At 40.3% G+C, this 16305-nt stretch overlaps 1 protein-coding gene across 6 annotated transcripts in view; it reads right to left on the bottom strand.

Annotated features, from left to right (window-relative positions):
• The window catches only part of LOC113162063 (regulating synaptic membrane exocytosis protein 1-like), a 61978-nt gene that overhangs the window by 13869 nt on the left and 31804 nt on the right, over positions 1–16305 (bottom strand). Inside the window, exons 6-27 of one of the 6 annotated variants that reach the window (XM_026360033.1) lie at positions 15228–15268; positions 14994–15104; positions 14744–14843; positions 14014–14137; positions 13572–13618; positions 13234–13349; positions 13010–13140; positions 12709–12880; positions 12058–12211; positions 11767–11823; positions 9878–10025; positions 9356–9466; positions 8814–8876; positions 7901–7978; positions 5568–5687; positions 4721–4810; positions 3701–3778; positions 3163–3228; positions 2485–2598; positions 1846–1952; positions 1066–1169; positions 757–917 (exon numbers count right to left, since the gene is read on the bottom strand). In XM_026360033.1, coding sequence (XP_026215818.1) covers positions 757–917; positions 1066–1169; positions 1846–1952; positions 2485–2598; positions 3163–3228; positions 3701–3778; positions 4721–4810; positions 5568–5687; positions 7901–7978; positions 8814–8876; positions 9356–9466; positions 9878–10025; positions 11767–11823; positions 12058–12211; positions 12709–12880; positions 13010–13140; positions 13234–13349; positions 13572–13618; positions 14014–14137; positions 14744–14843; positions 14994–15104; positions 15228–15268 — 2293 coding nt within the window. The remainder of the gene's footprint in view (positions 1–756; positions 918–1065; positions 1170–1845; positions 1953–2484; positions 2599–3162; positions 3229–3700; positions 3779–4720; positions 4811–5567; positions 5688–7900; positions 7979–8813; positions 8877–9355; positions 9467–9877; positions 10026–11766; positions 11824–12057; positions 12212–12708; positions 12881–13009; positions 13141–13233; positions 13350–13571; positions 13619–14013; positions 14138–14743; positions 14844–14993; positions 15105–15227; positions 15269–16305) is intronic. The other 5 variants (XM_026360034.1, XM_026360035.1, XM_026360036.1 and 2 more) reach the window with 5 other exon arrangements.

Raw genomic sequence — 16305 nt, 5'->3', positions numbered from 1 at the left:
GATGGATGGATGGATAATAATATGAATACTATGTCAGACCCACTCAATGTTCATGCTCAAATGGTGTATTCAGTTCAGGATTTAATGCTACATAAAGCACAGTGTTTGCTATGGCTCTAAATAATAATTTAGTTTTGAAACACTAATTTGCTGATCTATCAAGACCTCTTTCAGATGTGTATGTAGAGATATATGTATATTATTATTATTACTACCATCAGATGAATCTTCTGCCATCATTAGTGGATTCACCCTCTATTGATCATTACCTGGACTCCCTTGTGTCTCCTGCTACAGTGTGTCTCCTGCGCTTCAACTCCTCAGAGAAACGTCTCTTTCCTGCCGACCTCCTCCTCTCCTCCTCTCCATCCACCCCCCACGAGATCCTCCTGTCTCGCTTCTCCTCCTCTAATGACTTGGATCTGAGTTTGTTTGGATTTCCACCATTCATTGTATTCCATTCATGTGTTATTGTTGTGTGTTGTGTATGTGTGTGTGTGTGTGTGTGTGTGTGTGTGTGTGTGTGTGTGTGTGTGTGTGTGTGTAAAGGAGACAGAGCATGCAGAGGGACAGAAACATGCAGCAGTTGGCATGCAGAAATAAAAACAGAAAGACATACAATGATCAGCATGCAGTAAGGCTTATAAAGACAATAGTGAACTGACTGTCTGTGAACGAATGTAGCTAAAAGTGGATGAGCCCACCAATGGCTAAACATGTTGGAACATACAGAATCAGTAGCTAATGAGGACTGACCTGAGGCGTCCACCGGGTCGTTCTGATTGGATAGACATGTAGCTGGTGCTACTGAGGCGGGAGGCACTGCTGGCACGGGAGAGGGCCGACACATCGCTCATGTCACTGTCTGACGATCTGGCTGACATGTTGTCACTGCTACGCCTCTGTTCTGCATACATCTATGGACAGCATTGAATAGGTGGGGGTGTGTGGGGGGGGGGGGGGGGGGGGGGGCGATGAGGATATAGGCATAAACATGGTCATCATTAATCAAGTGCAAGAGAAGGGGTTTTACTCAAAGAATATCTAGAGTAAATAAAGGCTGACCTCCCGTTTGGTCTTGAGGTCCGTCTCAGGGTCATGGGAGGCTGAAGGCCGGTAGGAATGTACTTTCATCTGCAGCTGTCGGGCACGCTCCTCTACTGCAAGAGCTAAGACGAAACAGAAAAGGAGATAAAATGTAAAGGATGTGGACAGAGGAAGACAAAGATAAAAAAAACAAAAAAAAACTGCAAAAGAAAATGAGAAACTCTGTTCCCATTAGAGGAGTTTACAGGAAGAATCTCAAGGACGCAGGATCAGGTTTTGAACACTAGATGGAGTGTGATGTGCACTGGTACAGTACATTGCTCACATGGTGGATGCTTAGAGGTTCAGACAGAACCAATGTTATTTTCTTGTGGATTGGGTTTAGTGAAGTGGGAAAAGTCAGATACACATGTTAAGTTGTCATGTCAAACTAACAGTAAATGTCTATACATAAAACATCTTTTTAATCCAGTCTATCAAACCTACCTGTTAGCTACAAACACTAACAAGGTGTTTTAAGAAGCTGTTCCAAGGACTTTAGGAATAGATTAATCTTTAAGGTTGATAATAGCATATTTGGGTTCTCTAAACAGTATCCTCCGTCCACTGTCATTTGTGGATTAAAATGTTAGCATTATAATATGTTACTGGTATAAACCAGACACCAACTCATGACTTCACTAGAGTCAAGCGGGTGGCACCTGCCTGGTTAAACCAATTTTAAAAAGCCAAGAAAAGAAAAGAAAACTGCTGTGAAGCTATGAAAGATACACCGTGAATTTTATTGACAGGACATACCTTGCTCTATACTGCTGCTCTTTGCAGGAAGCTGCGGCAGCTGCCTGCCCCTGCGACCTGATGAGGGCGTCCCTGATGGAGGAGAGGGGCTGCCATGGGGGTGTGCTCTGACAGAACACAATGCAAAGACACAAGTATATATAATAACATATTACAATGAATCATTAACTCAGTGACTCAGATAAAGCCCGATACAAAATCACTGAAGCTAGAAATTGAGGTCAGCATCGAAGGTCAAAGGTCAAATTAGGAGATGAAAAGTGAAAAATTTTCAGCAGTGGCAAATGAGGAAGTAAAGGAACTGACACAGAGTGTGTTTGCATACTATATGCACAATATTGTAGTATTTGTACATATCCCAGTTACTGAACCACAATGCTGAGATATTCCAGGTTTACACTGAATTTTGTGTGAACACTTTTATGGATGATTGCAGCAATTAATTTACATTTACTGTATAAACCTCTGTTGATCAGTATAAGAACCTGCACCTTACCTCTTAGAATTACTATAGTTCTCACTCTTTAAGATATGACAATACTTGTGGTTCTTGTGCATAGAGTGCTACCCTACTCGTGTAACAAAGAGGAAGTGAGCACACAGGCAGAGTACAGGCGTAGCGCTGGCAGTAGCATGCACCTGTCCAGTCGTGGTGAGTTTGGGCAAGACCCAGCCAGGCCTGTTTGACCAAAGGGCCTCAGAGGGCCCTCTCTCCCCCTACTGCCCCTCAGGATAGAGGTGGGCTGGATACGACTGCCATGGAAAGGCAGGAAAGGAAATTTTTAAAAAGAAAAAGAAAAAATAAATAAAATCATATCAATACAAATTAAATCAATTGAAAAACAGGGTGAAACAAATAGCATTCCTCTGCCAAAAGGTAAAGAAAACACTTGAATATATTAAATATTGATTGTTTCACAAAACAAGTTATAATAAGGGTGCTCAGCCAAGAATGTATGCAGCAGACAGCCAGGTTATCTATTTCTAGTCATTTGATTAAGTTAAGCTAAATTGCTTTGGCTGTAGTTCTATGTTTGGAGTTTTTAAAGTAAATGCAGCTTAATTCACACTCCTGCAAAATGTCAACCAATGTAATATGGGAGGAAAGGTCTTAAATTTGTTGACTGGAAATTGTGATGTGAGGCATTTGTCAGCTAAATCAAATCTACAAAATCAATATTCCAGACAAGTCACAGATGGTCATACATCATTGTTCCAGAGAGAAGAGACGCTAATGACACTAATGAGACAAAATGTAATCAACTGATTGAGTGAATGAATGAATTAACTAATAAATGAATGAATGGATGATCTTACCTGTCCCCCTCTAGGCTTTTTTTGCTGCCTCTGTGACAGTTTGGACTGGATGAATTGCTACAGTGCCTGTTTCAGTAACCACAAACCACAGAGAAAGAGAGATGATGTGAAGAATGAGACGACAGACTACAGAATGGTAAAACTGAAAGGCTCAAATTGAGACTTGACAGCTTTGTTTTTGCGGATTGTGAAGGCAATATATCCATAACCTGCAAGTTCTGTACATTTTCTTAATATTTTGCCACGAACAAAATTACGGCAAAGAAAGTACTTTTATAAAAAAAAAGAAAAGTCAGAACAGGTGCTCAGCAGAAAGAGCAGGTGCATAGGAATAAAGGAGGGATTATACAGCTTTAGACCACAAATATTTACAGGAAAGGGGAAAGAGACAGATTTGCGTAACACTATCACTACAGGATGAGGCTGCAGGACAGGCTTTGAAATGTAGGGTGAGGAGGGTTTTAGCACGCAAGTAGAGCTGTAGCTTAGTTGTTTTTTTTTTTAGGGATAGGCACAGCAGGTAGCCAGCTGAGAATACCTGTCTTCCTCAGGGGCCACATGTTCTACTAAGATCCGGGGACTTGGGGGAGTCTTGTTGGGCAAAGAGTTGGAGCACCTAGAGGGGCGGAGGGGTGGGAAGAGGAGCATCCCAAGGTGGGAACACCAGGAAAGGTTGTCAGTGTAAAGTGACAGTCAAAGCTGTAACTGAGTTACGTTTGTGGTACTGTATATCCATCAAAATATTCACCTTTACTTGACCTTTTACATAATCATGTTGAAAATATGAGCATCACAAGCACACATTGTATGAAGAAGCTGACAAGGTGATACATATCCTGGATCCTCACTCAGACACTGCAGTTTATGCTGCATTTGGAGAAATACATTTACTTGCTTTCTTGGTGAGAGTTATATTTCGATCTATACCACTCTCCTGTCTCTACAATAAATATGCAGCCAGGAAACAGTTTAACTTAGCAAAAGGGGGATATCTAGCCTGGCTCTTTCTCTGCCCTTACTTTATCAGCAAATCACAAATTAAAACTTGATATTTAATTTGTTTAAGTTACACTAAAACCTAACTGTTAGTTGTTGGAACATTAAAGACACATGAAAAGTGTTGTACATCTTCTCATCAGTCTTTATAAAATATCTACACTCAGCAAGCCTTTCTTTTCTTCTTCTTAGATGTATGTACAGTGTGTATCGCTTAATGTCTGTAATGAATTAAATTGTTCTGCTGGTTCAGTACAAAACCTTTTTTCAAAGGTACCAAACTTGTAAAAACAGATTCTGTATCATATCATGCAATGACAAATTCATTCATGTATGAAAAAAACACACCACATGAACTGGAGTGAAAACATGCAGCATCCTAAAACCCACAACTGTTGAATGATTTAAGATTTAATCATTCAGTCACAAAAATATGGATTTGAATGTCCTGTGTGACTATTGATTATTCAACTTTAAAATAAAATACTAGAATCTTGTGCAAATTAAGCTAACCTGATTCATGTAAAGTTTCAATTCATGGGTGTTAATTCCCTTTTTATACCTGTAACTGTCAGGAGAGTAAAAGTTGATGTCTGGTCTCAGACAAGTGGTGCTGGCACTCCTCACTCTGTCCAACGACGGCTGCAGGTCGCTGCACCGCCACAACATGGCAGCAGAAAGAGACACGAAGACAGAGAGAGAAATAGAGATGGAGACGAAATGTGCAAGAACAGAGGACGCAAACAGAGGTGTCAGGAAAAGGAGAATGAGAACAAAAGGGTGACAAGTAGGAGGTAGAGGAAAAGAAACAGTCAGAAAAAAGAGGATAATGAGAAGCAGTGTTAAAAAAAGACAGAGGGTGGGAGAGAAAGAGAGAGGGCCATCAGACAGTGCAGTAACATGTAATGCTGTATCTCCATTTATCATAGCCAGTCATTCCTCGCAGCCTTACACTGTGAGACCACTCAGATGGAAGGTTGGGGAGTTGCCATGGGAACCAGGTCTAAGTGGGAGAGGGGACTGCTTGTGTGTGTGTGTGTGTGTGTGTGTGTGTGTGTGTGTGTGTGTGTGTGTGTGTGTGTGTGAGGGAGTGAATGAGCAAAGAGGAGAGAAGAGCAGCAGTCAGTGTTCATGTTTACTCTCTGCAGCACACACTCACAGCTGTATGTTCGTCACGTCATGCTGCTCCGTGACAACACCTTCAACTGATGGATGGCTCCACGCCATTGCACATACAGTAATCTTTTCAGGCAAGATGCAGAGCACGAATGGCACACATGGGTGTTTATTGTTTGTCTAATGCTCTGCCTTTGTACTTGCTTGGGCCTCTCCTATGCACTGTCAAAAAAAAAAAAAAAAAAAGAGGGGGGGGGGGGGGGGGGCAGTGCGGGAAATGAGTGTGTTCTTACCTAACTGTGACCTCATCGGTGAACCTAAGCACACGATGTGTAAGGATGCTACGAGGCATGGTACTGCCCTCTTCCTGCCTGTGGGGCAGTTTGCTCTTTAGGCATGCAGGGAGGGTGGAGCTGTGTGCCAAGTCCCGCCCACGACAGTCGGGCGAAAGACCCACATGCAAAGGAAAGGTAAAGTAAACAAGAAAATGACACATGCAAGTGACAGAAATAAGCAGAGACAGAATAAATGAAGGGGGAAACACAAGTTTTGGGAGGCTTCTTGTAGAAAATCAGTAGAGACAATGAAGCAGCATTCAAGTTCACAGTACAACAAATACAGTAGTTTCCTTGTCAACTCACTGTTCACATTTTCTATGAGGAGTTAAGTGTTCTTGCTGAGTGATGCTGGCCAGAAACCCCACACATAAACATGAGATGAACTGTATCTTGTCTGTGAGCTCATCTTCAGCGATTCAGTGAAGAGTATAGTGGCAGCTCTTCACATATGGTGAGATTAGATGTAATAGTGTTTATCTACACATCTAAAGCCAGTTGAGGTGGCGCATAGCTCGGAAACCAAGCCACAGCAAATGTATCAAATGTATAGGAGTGCCAGAAAAGGATCAGGGCTGGACAGAGACAGGTTTCTGTGTCTGGTTCAGACGCAGAAAAAAGAGAGGGTATCAAGAAGTTGTGCCAGGTGGACTGTTAGTGTGACTTAGTTAGTCTAACTTCACCTGGATGACTGAGACTCTTCACAGACAAAAAAAGAGAAAGAATACAGTATATTATATAATACTAATATACTGTAGATATAGAGTATACCAATTTGTATTTAGTGAAAATAAAGACCACAACATATTACAAATGTATTAAAAGACAAGGGTAATGGTATGATTTGCTTTAGCCCATTACCTGTAATGTATATGTTGTTTACATTATTGCCAACCATTTCCAAAGCATTTCACACATTTTAGACTGATTTCCAAGTATTCATTTCCATGGGGTTCAACAACTTTAGTATTTCCATAAAGTTAAGTTGCAGAGACATTTAACAAGAACTGGTCAAACAGGAGCAGCAGATATTCTAATAGTTCAAAATCCTACAATTCTAGATCCTACTACACTCATAATGTATGTAACATAAGGTATCTGGACATTGAGTAATGGCAACTGGACTTCTTGTTCTTCTAGAAATGTTTCACTACTAATCCTAATAGCTTCTTCATTCTGAGGATAGTTGGTTAGAGACCACAAATCCTCCTCCAGGTTGGTTTTACTTTCAATCTGGCCTGAATGGTCTCGTTAGGTTAAACAATGGAAGGTGAGGGTGTGAAAAGATGGAATTGTCACACCTCCAACCGCCAACTCCTCCTACCTCCTAATGTGGGTCAACTATGGGCCTGATCTCTTTGGGGACGAATAAAAGGGCAGCATGATAAATGGAAAACAGGTTGTGTCTAAGGCCTCCACCTCTGTTGAGTGAGGGGGTTTTATTTGCACATGCAAAGCTTCCTCACACCGCTCTCAAACCTCTTGTCTTCTCTGTCCAATACGTGAACATTAATGTCCTCAAGTTAGTGTCCTTTGTCCCTTAACTGAAGGTACACAGCTGATTCATGTCCTGAGGTGTTACTCCTCCTGTGCTGTGCCATCCTCTTGTGTAGCAGCTGTTTAGTTCCTCTAAAGTACAGCACAGAGCATTCTTTACTGCATTGGACCACGTGGAACACCAGATTGCTAACATGTTAACTATTATTCATATTACTATAATTACTAATATTATAAACACGTAACAGTTCATCGTGAGGGGAAAATAAATGTTTCCACCATTTTATGGCAAATACATGTTGTAACTAAAACAGCTGTTGGAGTATTAAAAAATATTTACAGCCTACTTAACATTTCTGCTAATAATGTTAAGTCTTTATTAAAATGATCAGATTTATATAATAAATAAGACGACCTAATGTGATGAATCTGTCTAAAGAGCTCTGATATGTTTTGAAAATGGCAAGAAGTAATGTACAGAAGAATATAAGATTTCCAGTGTAGATATATAAATCACTATTTGGGGTCTTCAAAGGATTGCATAATGCAGAGGGAAAAGCAACACATACCATTTAGCTAGCCAAAGCGCCACCATGACAAAGCAACTTGGCACACACTCCGACCAAAGCAAGCACAAGCAGCACAGTGCTCTGGGAGACATACGTATGGGCATTTATTGCACTGAGAGAACATTGTTGCAACTAAATGTCCCACCACTTCCACAAATGAGTCTGGGAAAGCTGAACAGGCACAGAGAAGGGTACGCAAGAACACCTTTTATGCTGAACGCTTACCTGTAAATGTCTTTATGGATACCGTTTACTAACAGGGGCATTTTGGGGGGGAGTGTGTTGTTGTATCTACCTATGCCCCTGGTTGTATGAGTGGAGATCATGCGTATAAAGCAAGACAAGGAAAAAAAAAACAACTGCTGTGAGTGAACACATCAAATTAAAAATAAAAATACAGTCGACCCCCCAAATTCGCAGGGGTTACATTTGTAGAGTATCAGTGAATTGTGAAAAACCCCAAATTATGGATGTGGTCTAAATAATGTGCAAAAATGCCACAAATATGTTTCCAGAGCACTCAGCAAAACACATGAGATAGCTACATGCAGTAAACTGGTACAATGCTCAGTCCACTAAACTGGTAGTAGTAAATTGTATTATATATTTATTATTATACTTAGTGTTAAAACATATTTATATTGCCCCCCAAAAATTACAGGCATATAGGTGAATAATTATTAGTTAGGTTCCAAGGAGGAATCCACAAAAGACTGAGGCAACAAACCGACTTCAAGGGGGTCGACTGTAACAAAAGAAAGCTATCAAAACTTTTGTTTTGTTAAGGTCAGTCACTGAGCAGGTTGGGTGTTAAATTGTCTTCTACAGCAATCAGTGTGTTGTGTGTGCTTTGTTGAGACAACTGTGGTGAAGGACAATTGTTGTACATGACTTTATGAGTGTGCTACAACTACTTGACATGATATGTTAAATTTTGTGTTCAAGCAGGTGCAGAAAAGCAGACATACTGTACACTCAAGATGCATTCAACATAATCAGCACATCAAAAATATCAACATGAAGTGTGTGAAGTTATTAAAGTATAGTGAGAATGGAAATGATGAGAAAAATGTCATAATCTATTAAAATAAAGCTGAGTGGTGGCTGTTGCCTTTTCTTTTTTTTTCAACTTTTTTACCTGTTTGTGTGCAGGCACTCGGCACTCCCGCCCCGGATAGACCTGTGCATCTCCAGGACCTCACTGTCATTGCCATGACGATGGGTGAACAAATGAAAAACAACCCGGAAAACACAACAGAAGAGGATGGCAACTCAGACAGGTAAAGTGGATTTATGAATGACAGAAACCAGGAAATCATAATTCTCACATTTCAAGCCTGCATTCAACAGTACAGAATGATACTCAGTAAGCTGCAGTGACTACTTTCACACTGTTAGTAGTATTAGTAAAAGTTGGATTTGTAAGAACACATTACACACGCCAATTAACCAAAACAAGATCCAGACTTTATATAAAGTGTAACTAAATACTAGCATATCAAGGTCAGACAGAGAGAACTTTATTTATTAGTGGTAAAGATGGCCGAATGACCCAGTACTGGTGCTGATCCAATGTACACAAAACCTTAACACTTTTTTTTGCATGAACTAAAACACACTGTCATAACTACATCATCACACAACCCCTGAATATGCTCACAGATGCCAGCAACGGGTTACCTGTCTTCAGAGTACTCATAGTCCGAATCCCCAGAGCGCTGGTGCTCCAAGTGGGAATCATGGTGTCGAGAGTGGGAGTTGTGGCGGTTCTGGTGAATCTCATCCAGGCTCCTGATATAAACGAAAAATATCTAATAAAGGTATGTTTTTTATTTAGGGGTAATATGAATATTGGCCCATATTTAGTGGCTGTAACGATTCAATATGTTTTACTTGGCAGTGAGTTGGCCACAAAGAAGTGAGACTAAAAGCCTTAATAAATCCATGTTAACTCTTGTAATTGAAGAGTAAAAATCTCCTTATGTCTTCACTGAACACTTACGCTTGAGCTTTGCTCACAGTAATTCTGAGACCTATTTTTGAGATACTGTAACTATAGTAGTAATATATATATAGTATATAGTTTCATTGATGCTTACTATATATATTATAATGTAGCACAGGTCAAGGTTTTGATACAGTTGTGTTGATCAGCACACATTCCACTCACTCAGCAGGGTTATTCTAGAGGGTAATACTGACCTCTGCATGGGCACATGTGCAGGTCGGGACCTGGCCCTGCACGAGTCCTCTCTGTGGGGTGATACAGAGCGGGAGCGGTGCTGGACAGGTCGCTGCTGCTCTGGAACAGCCAGTGTACTACCTCGCTCTTTCTCCCTGGAATTACGCTCTGAACCGTCACACACCACACACACAGAGCCAGTATGAAGGGACACACACACACACACACACACAAGGGCAAAAAAGCAAGATTCACACACATACACACATTTGTCAATTAATGGATTTGAATGGATATAAAACACAGAAACATAGATAGACACACAGAAACACATACATCCAGGCATTAGTCATGTGTCATTTGACAAGGATGTACAAGTTCTGAGTGTGGTGCTACTGACTACCACTACAAATGCCCTTCTCTTAGAGACTGTAGAACATCACTTCGGGATGTTTTACAGAGAAATGACTAGCTAGTGTTTTATTAGCTAGTCATGTGAGCTAGCCTGAGTAGCTGACTGTTTCTGCAATGGCTATGTCAGACCTGAGATTTATTTTAACCATTATTTCGTGCCCGATGTGACATATCAGTGTTATAACAGACAATTGCAGCAACAAGAAAAAGCATAGAAAACACACAAAAACTGTATGTAATGATACGGATAATGCATTAAATTATGAGCTGACTGTATCTTGTGGTATATACCATTTACTGACTTCTTTTTCTACTACAATGTAAAAGATGTGAAAAGTGGCATTAACAATCAACGTTAAAGGGTAAGGGCAAGTAAATATGCAATATGCATTAGATCTGCAACATAGGGGCATAATGCATCTAAAACCAAGGCTGAAACCACAGTTCTTCTGCATATTAATTTTGGCTCCCTGAAGACTGCAAACATTAAGCTTGGAAATCTGAGGTGTCTTCTGTTGTTATGGTAAGCGGACAATTATTTGCCTTTGTACACAAGCTTATAAAAGTGTGTTGGTATAGAAAGTTTAGCTTGAGCTTTCTGTTAGCAACAGCTCTGGTGCCCTTTTAGATTAAATAAAATTACATTATAATTCATTTTTTCACATAAATAATTTTGAAATAAATTCAAGTGATAACCCGAACATCAACCTACTCTAAAGTGCCAGTACAGACTCCTGGGTTTCTGTGTTCAAATGATTTCATAATAATAAATAGTATGTAGTATAAAATAACTGTATTATATGTAACATTTCATAATAAAGTAGCCTAAACGTGTCCATAGAAAATATTTCAGTCATTCAAAAAAGTTGCATATTATGTTCACTCAAACGTCTCCATGTAGGACACTGTTTGGCATTTAGATGACTGCATGAACATTTAAAGTAGGTCGATAATCTGACATTAAGACACAGCAGAAACAGTCAAACAACAAAAGAGCTGTAGTGATTCTATTGGCCAAAATAACACAATTCAGCTTCTATCGTACATATCCCACGTCCTTTCAGTGGCGTAAGCAACTGCCAGGCAGAACTAGAAGCATGCGGGAGAATGGCAGAAGACTCAGTGGAATGAGTGAACTACTGTAGCTCTACAGTCTAACATGCACTCAGTGCTCTAGTGTTTCTACGGCCCAGCAGAGGAGGAGAAACTGCAGCCTCCATGAAGTATAAACTGTAGCTGTATAAAATCTGTACAATTCAATGGTGCGATTCAAAATCTGCAGCCCACTAGCAATATGATGAATTGCAAAAGGGTTGCTTTGGCTGATGCAGCAAAGAGTAATTATTTTGATTTAGGTGCAGTTTGTTTTAAGACAGTAGAGTGGAGCTAAAGTGGAGCAAGGGGAGGAAGGAAGCAAGAAGATGCTTTCTCACCCAGTGCTGGACGTCTACAGGCTACTAAAAGAAAATACTCAGTAATCATGCCCCCCACCCACCTTTAGTCACTACTATCAAACCATCATCAAACTCTGTATCAATGATGCGATGAGACCCTGTACGCACACACACACACGCACACACATGCACAACACACAGAAGAGGGTAAGGTTTAGGGTTACTGTTGTCAGTCTCCCACACTGAGAGAAAAAAAGAGGCTGAGTAAAGGAAAGGTTAGCAACCACACATTCAAACATACTGTATGTTTACACAATAGCTATTAAATTATACACACACATTGAGATACACATACATTAGTCTTTAAATGCACTGTATAAAAGCAGACATACTCTGTAGTTTCTTGCTGGGGCTGTCTCCATGGCCACGTCTGCGTGGGAGGTATGGTGAGGGCTGAGGCAGAGGTATAGAGGACACATCATGTGTCTGGAGTTTATACCAGTGAGGAATGTCATCCAGCAAGGCCGTCTCAAGCTCTATTAGGATCTAAGAGAAAACCAGGAAGAAAGAATGGAAGCAAATGGCAAATCATTCAGGTGGAGCAGCTAAGGTGTAAATAGTACATACTACATAAAAAGATAATATAAAGAGATGTCAATCATCTTTAACCACAAGCTTTAAACCACTAATCATGTGAGAAACGACTATCGTTAGTACGAGGCAATATTAAAATTCACAGATTCACAGACTGAAAACTTGAATAATACTGTATATAATTTTCTATGACTTAATTTCTGTGTTATTAATAATCTCACAACTTCTCTTTTTTATAGGCATGTTTTATAAATGTGAGCAGTGTTAAGAAGAATTATTGTTCAAACTAACACTGATTCATTTTACTTTATCCCTTATTTACTGTGAAACTCATTCACAGTGTTTGGTTTTATAAGAAGATAAAACCAGATTACAGATTCAAATTATCAGACTAGGGGTCTGGAACAAGCAGTTTTATTACAAAAATGTAATAAAAGGTTGTCACCCACCTCGCCCAGGAATTCACTCTCCTCCTCCTGGATTCTGGGCTGATCCCAGACTGTGATCTCCAACATGCGTTCTCTAAAGTCTCGCCGGTGAACGTGGGAATATATGAAGGTCTGGTTCCACTTGGGCTCAGCGCTCTTCTTCACTGTTTTAGTCCGCCGTTTACTCTTATCACTAGAGCATAGACATGACCATACAGTGTTAAGATTACAAGAACACAGTATTAATTCACAAAATCACAAGCATGACTACAGGTGAATTTGTGGTGGGAAATTGATGTCAAAAGTAGTTCTATGATCTCACCTCCTATCAGGCAAGAAGTACATCTTGACATAGGGGTTCCGAGGTCGTCCGTCTGGTCGAGTCGGCAGGTCTATGGCTTGAAGGACGTTAACGATCAACTGATGGCCCACTTTGTCATACCACAGCTTTACCTGGAGTAATGTGCAAAGGCAGCAGATCTTTATTCATATCAACCATAAATATGCTGTTGCATGTGTACCTTTTCTGTTTTTGCAGATACTCACAGATAGCTGTCCAGGCAGTACCAGAGGAAGGTCTCTGAGGGTCCCGGGGCTGGTGGGGGACATCACTGATATAGAAGGGCGATCCATCTTTTGTGATTCAAAGGAGCTAGAGCCTGCTGAGTGTTAAAGAGAGCAACAGTCAGCCACACGCAAACCCACGTTTGGAATTAAAGTAAAATGTGAAGAGTATAGACTCTATTGCTCTATTGATTCTACTTACTGCACATCAGTAAACAATAGCACAATATTAACAATAATAACAATAATAATAACAATATTACATATAGCCTGAACCATCCCCTCACAGACATATACAAGGTGCTCATATCAAGACTTACTGGATTCTAGAGGAGGGTGGGATGACTCTGGGATTCTTGGGATATCTCTGTATAAAGCAGCAGAATATATAGCGTATTAGAGACAGTGTAAAGATCCAGTCAGGATTTTAGTGTAAAAAATAGATATCAAAAAGTTGAAAGGTAGAAAAGCGCTATCTAAACGTGGTGGACAGTAGAGGGGAAAGGGATATTATAACTGGAACAACAATTTTTTTTCTTGGATCTGAAGGATTTCTGGGAAGGCATCAGGAAAAGGGGGTCCACCTATTAAATCTATTAAATCAGTGCTACTTACTGATATGCTCTATACACTTTTCTCAAGAACTTTTTGGAAATAATTCGGTGGATAGAGCTTTTAGATGAAGGAAGGAGACATAAAATATCAGTGTCATCACTTAGGTACATTAATGACAATGATTACGTATAATAACATTAATCTTACCCTATAGGTCTTGAAACAACGATTTCTACTTGAGGTTCGGCCTTCGATTCAAGGATAATGTTGTACACTTCTTTTTTGGTTGCTCCCGGCAACGACTTCCCATTCCACTGCAGCACCTCGTCACCTTTTTGCAAAAGAAAATAAATAAATAAAACATACTGCATCTATTTGTCAGTTATGCTTACTGTATTTGAGTACATTTAAAGTTTCTCAGAGAGTTATTAAGCTGGAGCTGCTGTCAGCAGTGCACTACTTATGTCTGCTGTTATACTATGCATAATTTTTACTTATTACTAATAGGTTACTTACTAATTGTTACTTTTGACCTTATTACCAACATATGCAGGATTGGCTATCAAATAAAAGCAATTTATAACATTATACTTGTATGGTCAAATGAAGATAAGGACACTGCAAGCTATCAAGCTAGGTTAGCTAACGTTAAATGGCTTCAAATGTCACAGTCACATTGAGTCCTCCTCAGCACTATTTATCTCTATTATTAAAATCACAACACAGAGTAATGTGGGCATCACCTCCATGTGTCATCCACACCCTGCGTTTGTAGGTACTGCTGCGATACAGTAGCATGTACCAACGCAGAGCCGCTAACGTAGGCAGCACTGTCATCACAAACAACACATGTCTACGTTTGTAGAACAGATTCCCAATGAAACCATTTCTAAACCAAGCACACACAAACTTGCTGCTATACAGAAAAGGTTTGCACCTGCTCGCAGGTGGCCCACGACATCTGCCAGGCTGCCTTTCTTGACTTTGGTGATGAAGGCCCCAAGTCTCCCTGTTTCTGTCATCTTGCCTCCTACCACCTGAACACAAAGGAGAGACAGGAGAACAAACAGAAGCTGAAGTTCATGTGGGGAGGCTCCGTGGCATCTGTTCTCTGCAAGATGCAGTAATTGTTTAACAGCCACTGGTGATGACACTGAAAAATGAAGAAAAATTGAATCCCTGATCACCTTTAGGCCGAGTAGGGAGCCAGCCTCACGGGGCATGGCCGACCTCTTGCTTAACGTGATGCGCCCGATCAGGTGGTCTCCTTCTTTGGACGGCTGCCACGTAACTGGATGCTACAGTAGCAAGAGATGTAATAGTTAGAATGTGAAGAGTATATGTATATGAGTATATGTAGTGTAGGTGTATAGAGTCAGAACAGCAGAACTGTGAATCAGTCATGTTTAACTGGAACTTACATGCCACACTGCGGGATCTAGAGGATGACAGTCCCAGTCACCTGCAGGAAGAGAAAAAAAGAGGGGAAATTAGTTGTTTATTACTAGTTACCATTAGAAAATAGACTTCCTCTCAAAGGCAACTCATTCAATAAATGATCTTATTTATAAGGAAAGAAAACTTGACTCATAATCAATCTAATTTGCTGTGCTCCATGTTGACCTGTCCCAAACTCCTGCCAGCATCTGGCAAAGGACAGAGATGCCAATGACTGTTAGAGTATCCCAGCTCTCATCAATGATAACAGATGGCTGGTGAGAGCAGAGCAGCTACCTGGTCCAGGCATTATTCCACCACAGGAATTAATCAACAGCAAGATTAGATTAGATGTTGATTTAAAAGACCTCAGAGGATTTTGAGGGTCTTCGGTCTTTAGTTCAAAGCTATGTGAAGTAAATGAGGAGATTGACTGAACTAAACATTTAATACTATTTGTCAAAAACATTTTTAGCAATATTCAGAAGGAGCCAGATTTAAAATGACAAGTTAGTCGATGAGAGCTTATGTGAAAGAGACAAAAGCTTGAACAGACCTGACTCTTGACTAGACAGTGCAGCTAATGTGAACTGAGGACGTTTGAGATGAAAAATGCAGAGTCCACAATTTAAACTGCTGAGTCGGCCTTTTGGGTTTTAGAGGATGAACATGCTGTGCAGATTACAAAATCTGAGCAGCTCTTCCAACTGATGCTGCATCAAAGCATCAGCTCTTTGCAGGTATTAACGTAGTATTGTTCTTGATAAACTGTGTGTGTGTGTGTGTGTGTGTGTGTGTGTGTGTGTGTGTGTGTGTGTGTGTGTGTGCGCGCGTCTGTGTGCGTGCAACTTTGAAAGTGACTATGTGTGCTATATATCATTCTGTGTACATGTTTAGCCTTCTTTTTATGTGCATTTACTTAATTATCAAGTACTTTTTCACATCAGCCTAGGCAATTAAACTAGATGTTCTTTATTCAGACTACAATCAGTTGAATGTTCCACACATACATATTAGAAAACATGATGGTGAACTCTGGACAGCAATAAGAGTTCAATTGTT

This window comes from Anabas testudineus, chromosome 1 (assembly GCF_900324465.2).
Source record: "Anabas testudineus chromosome 1, fAnaTes1.2, whole genome shotgun sequence".
Lineage (NCBI taxonomy): Eukaryota > Metazoa > Chordata > Actinopteri > Anabantiformes > Anabantidae > Anabas > Anabas testudineus.
Note: the sequence above shows the minus strand (reverse complement) of the source record. Positions and strands in the feature narration are given on the sequence as shown.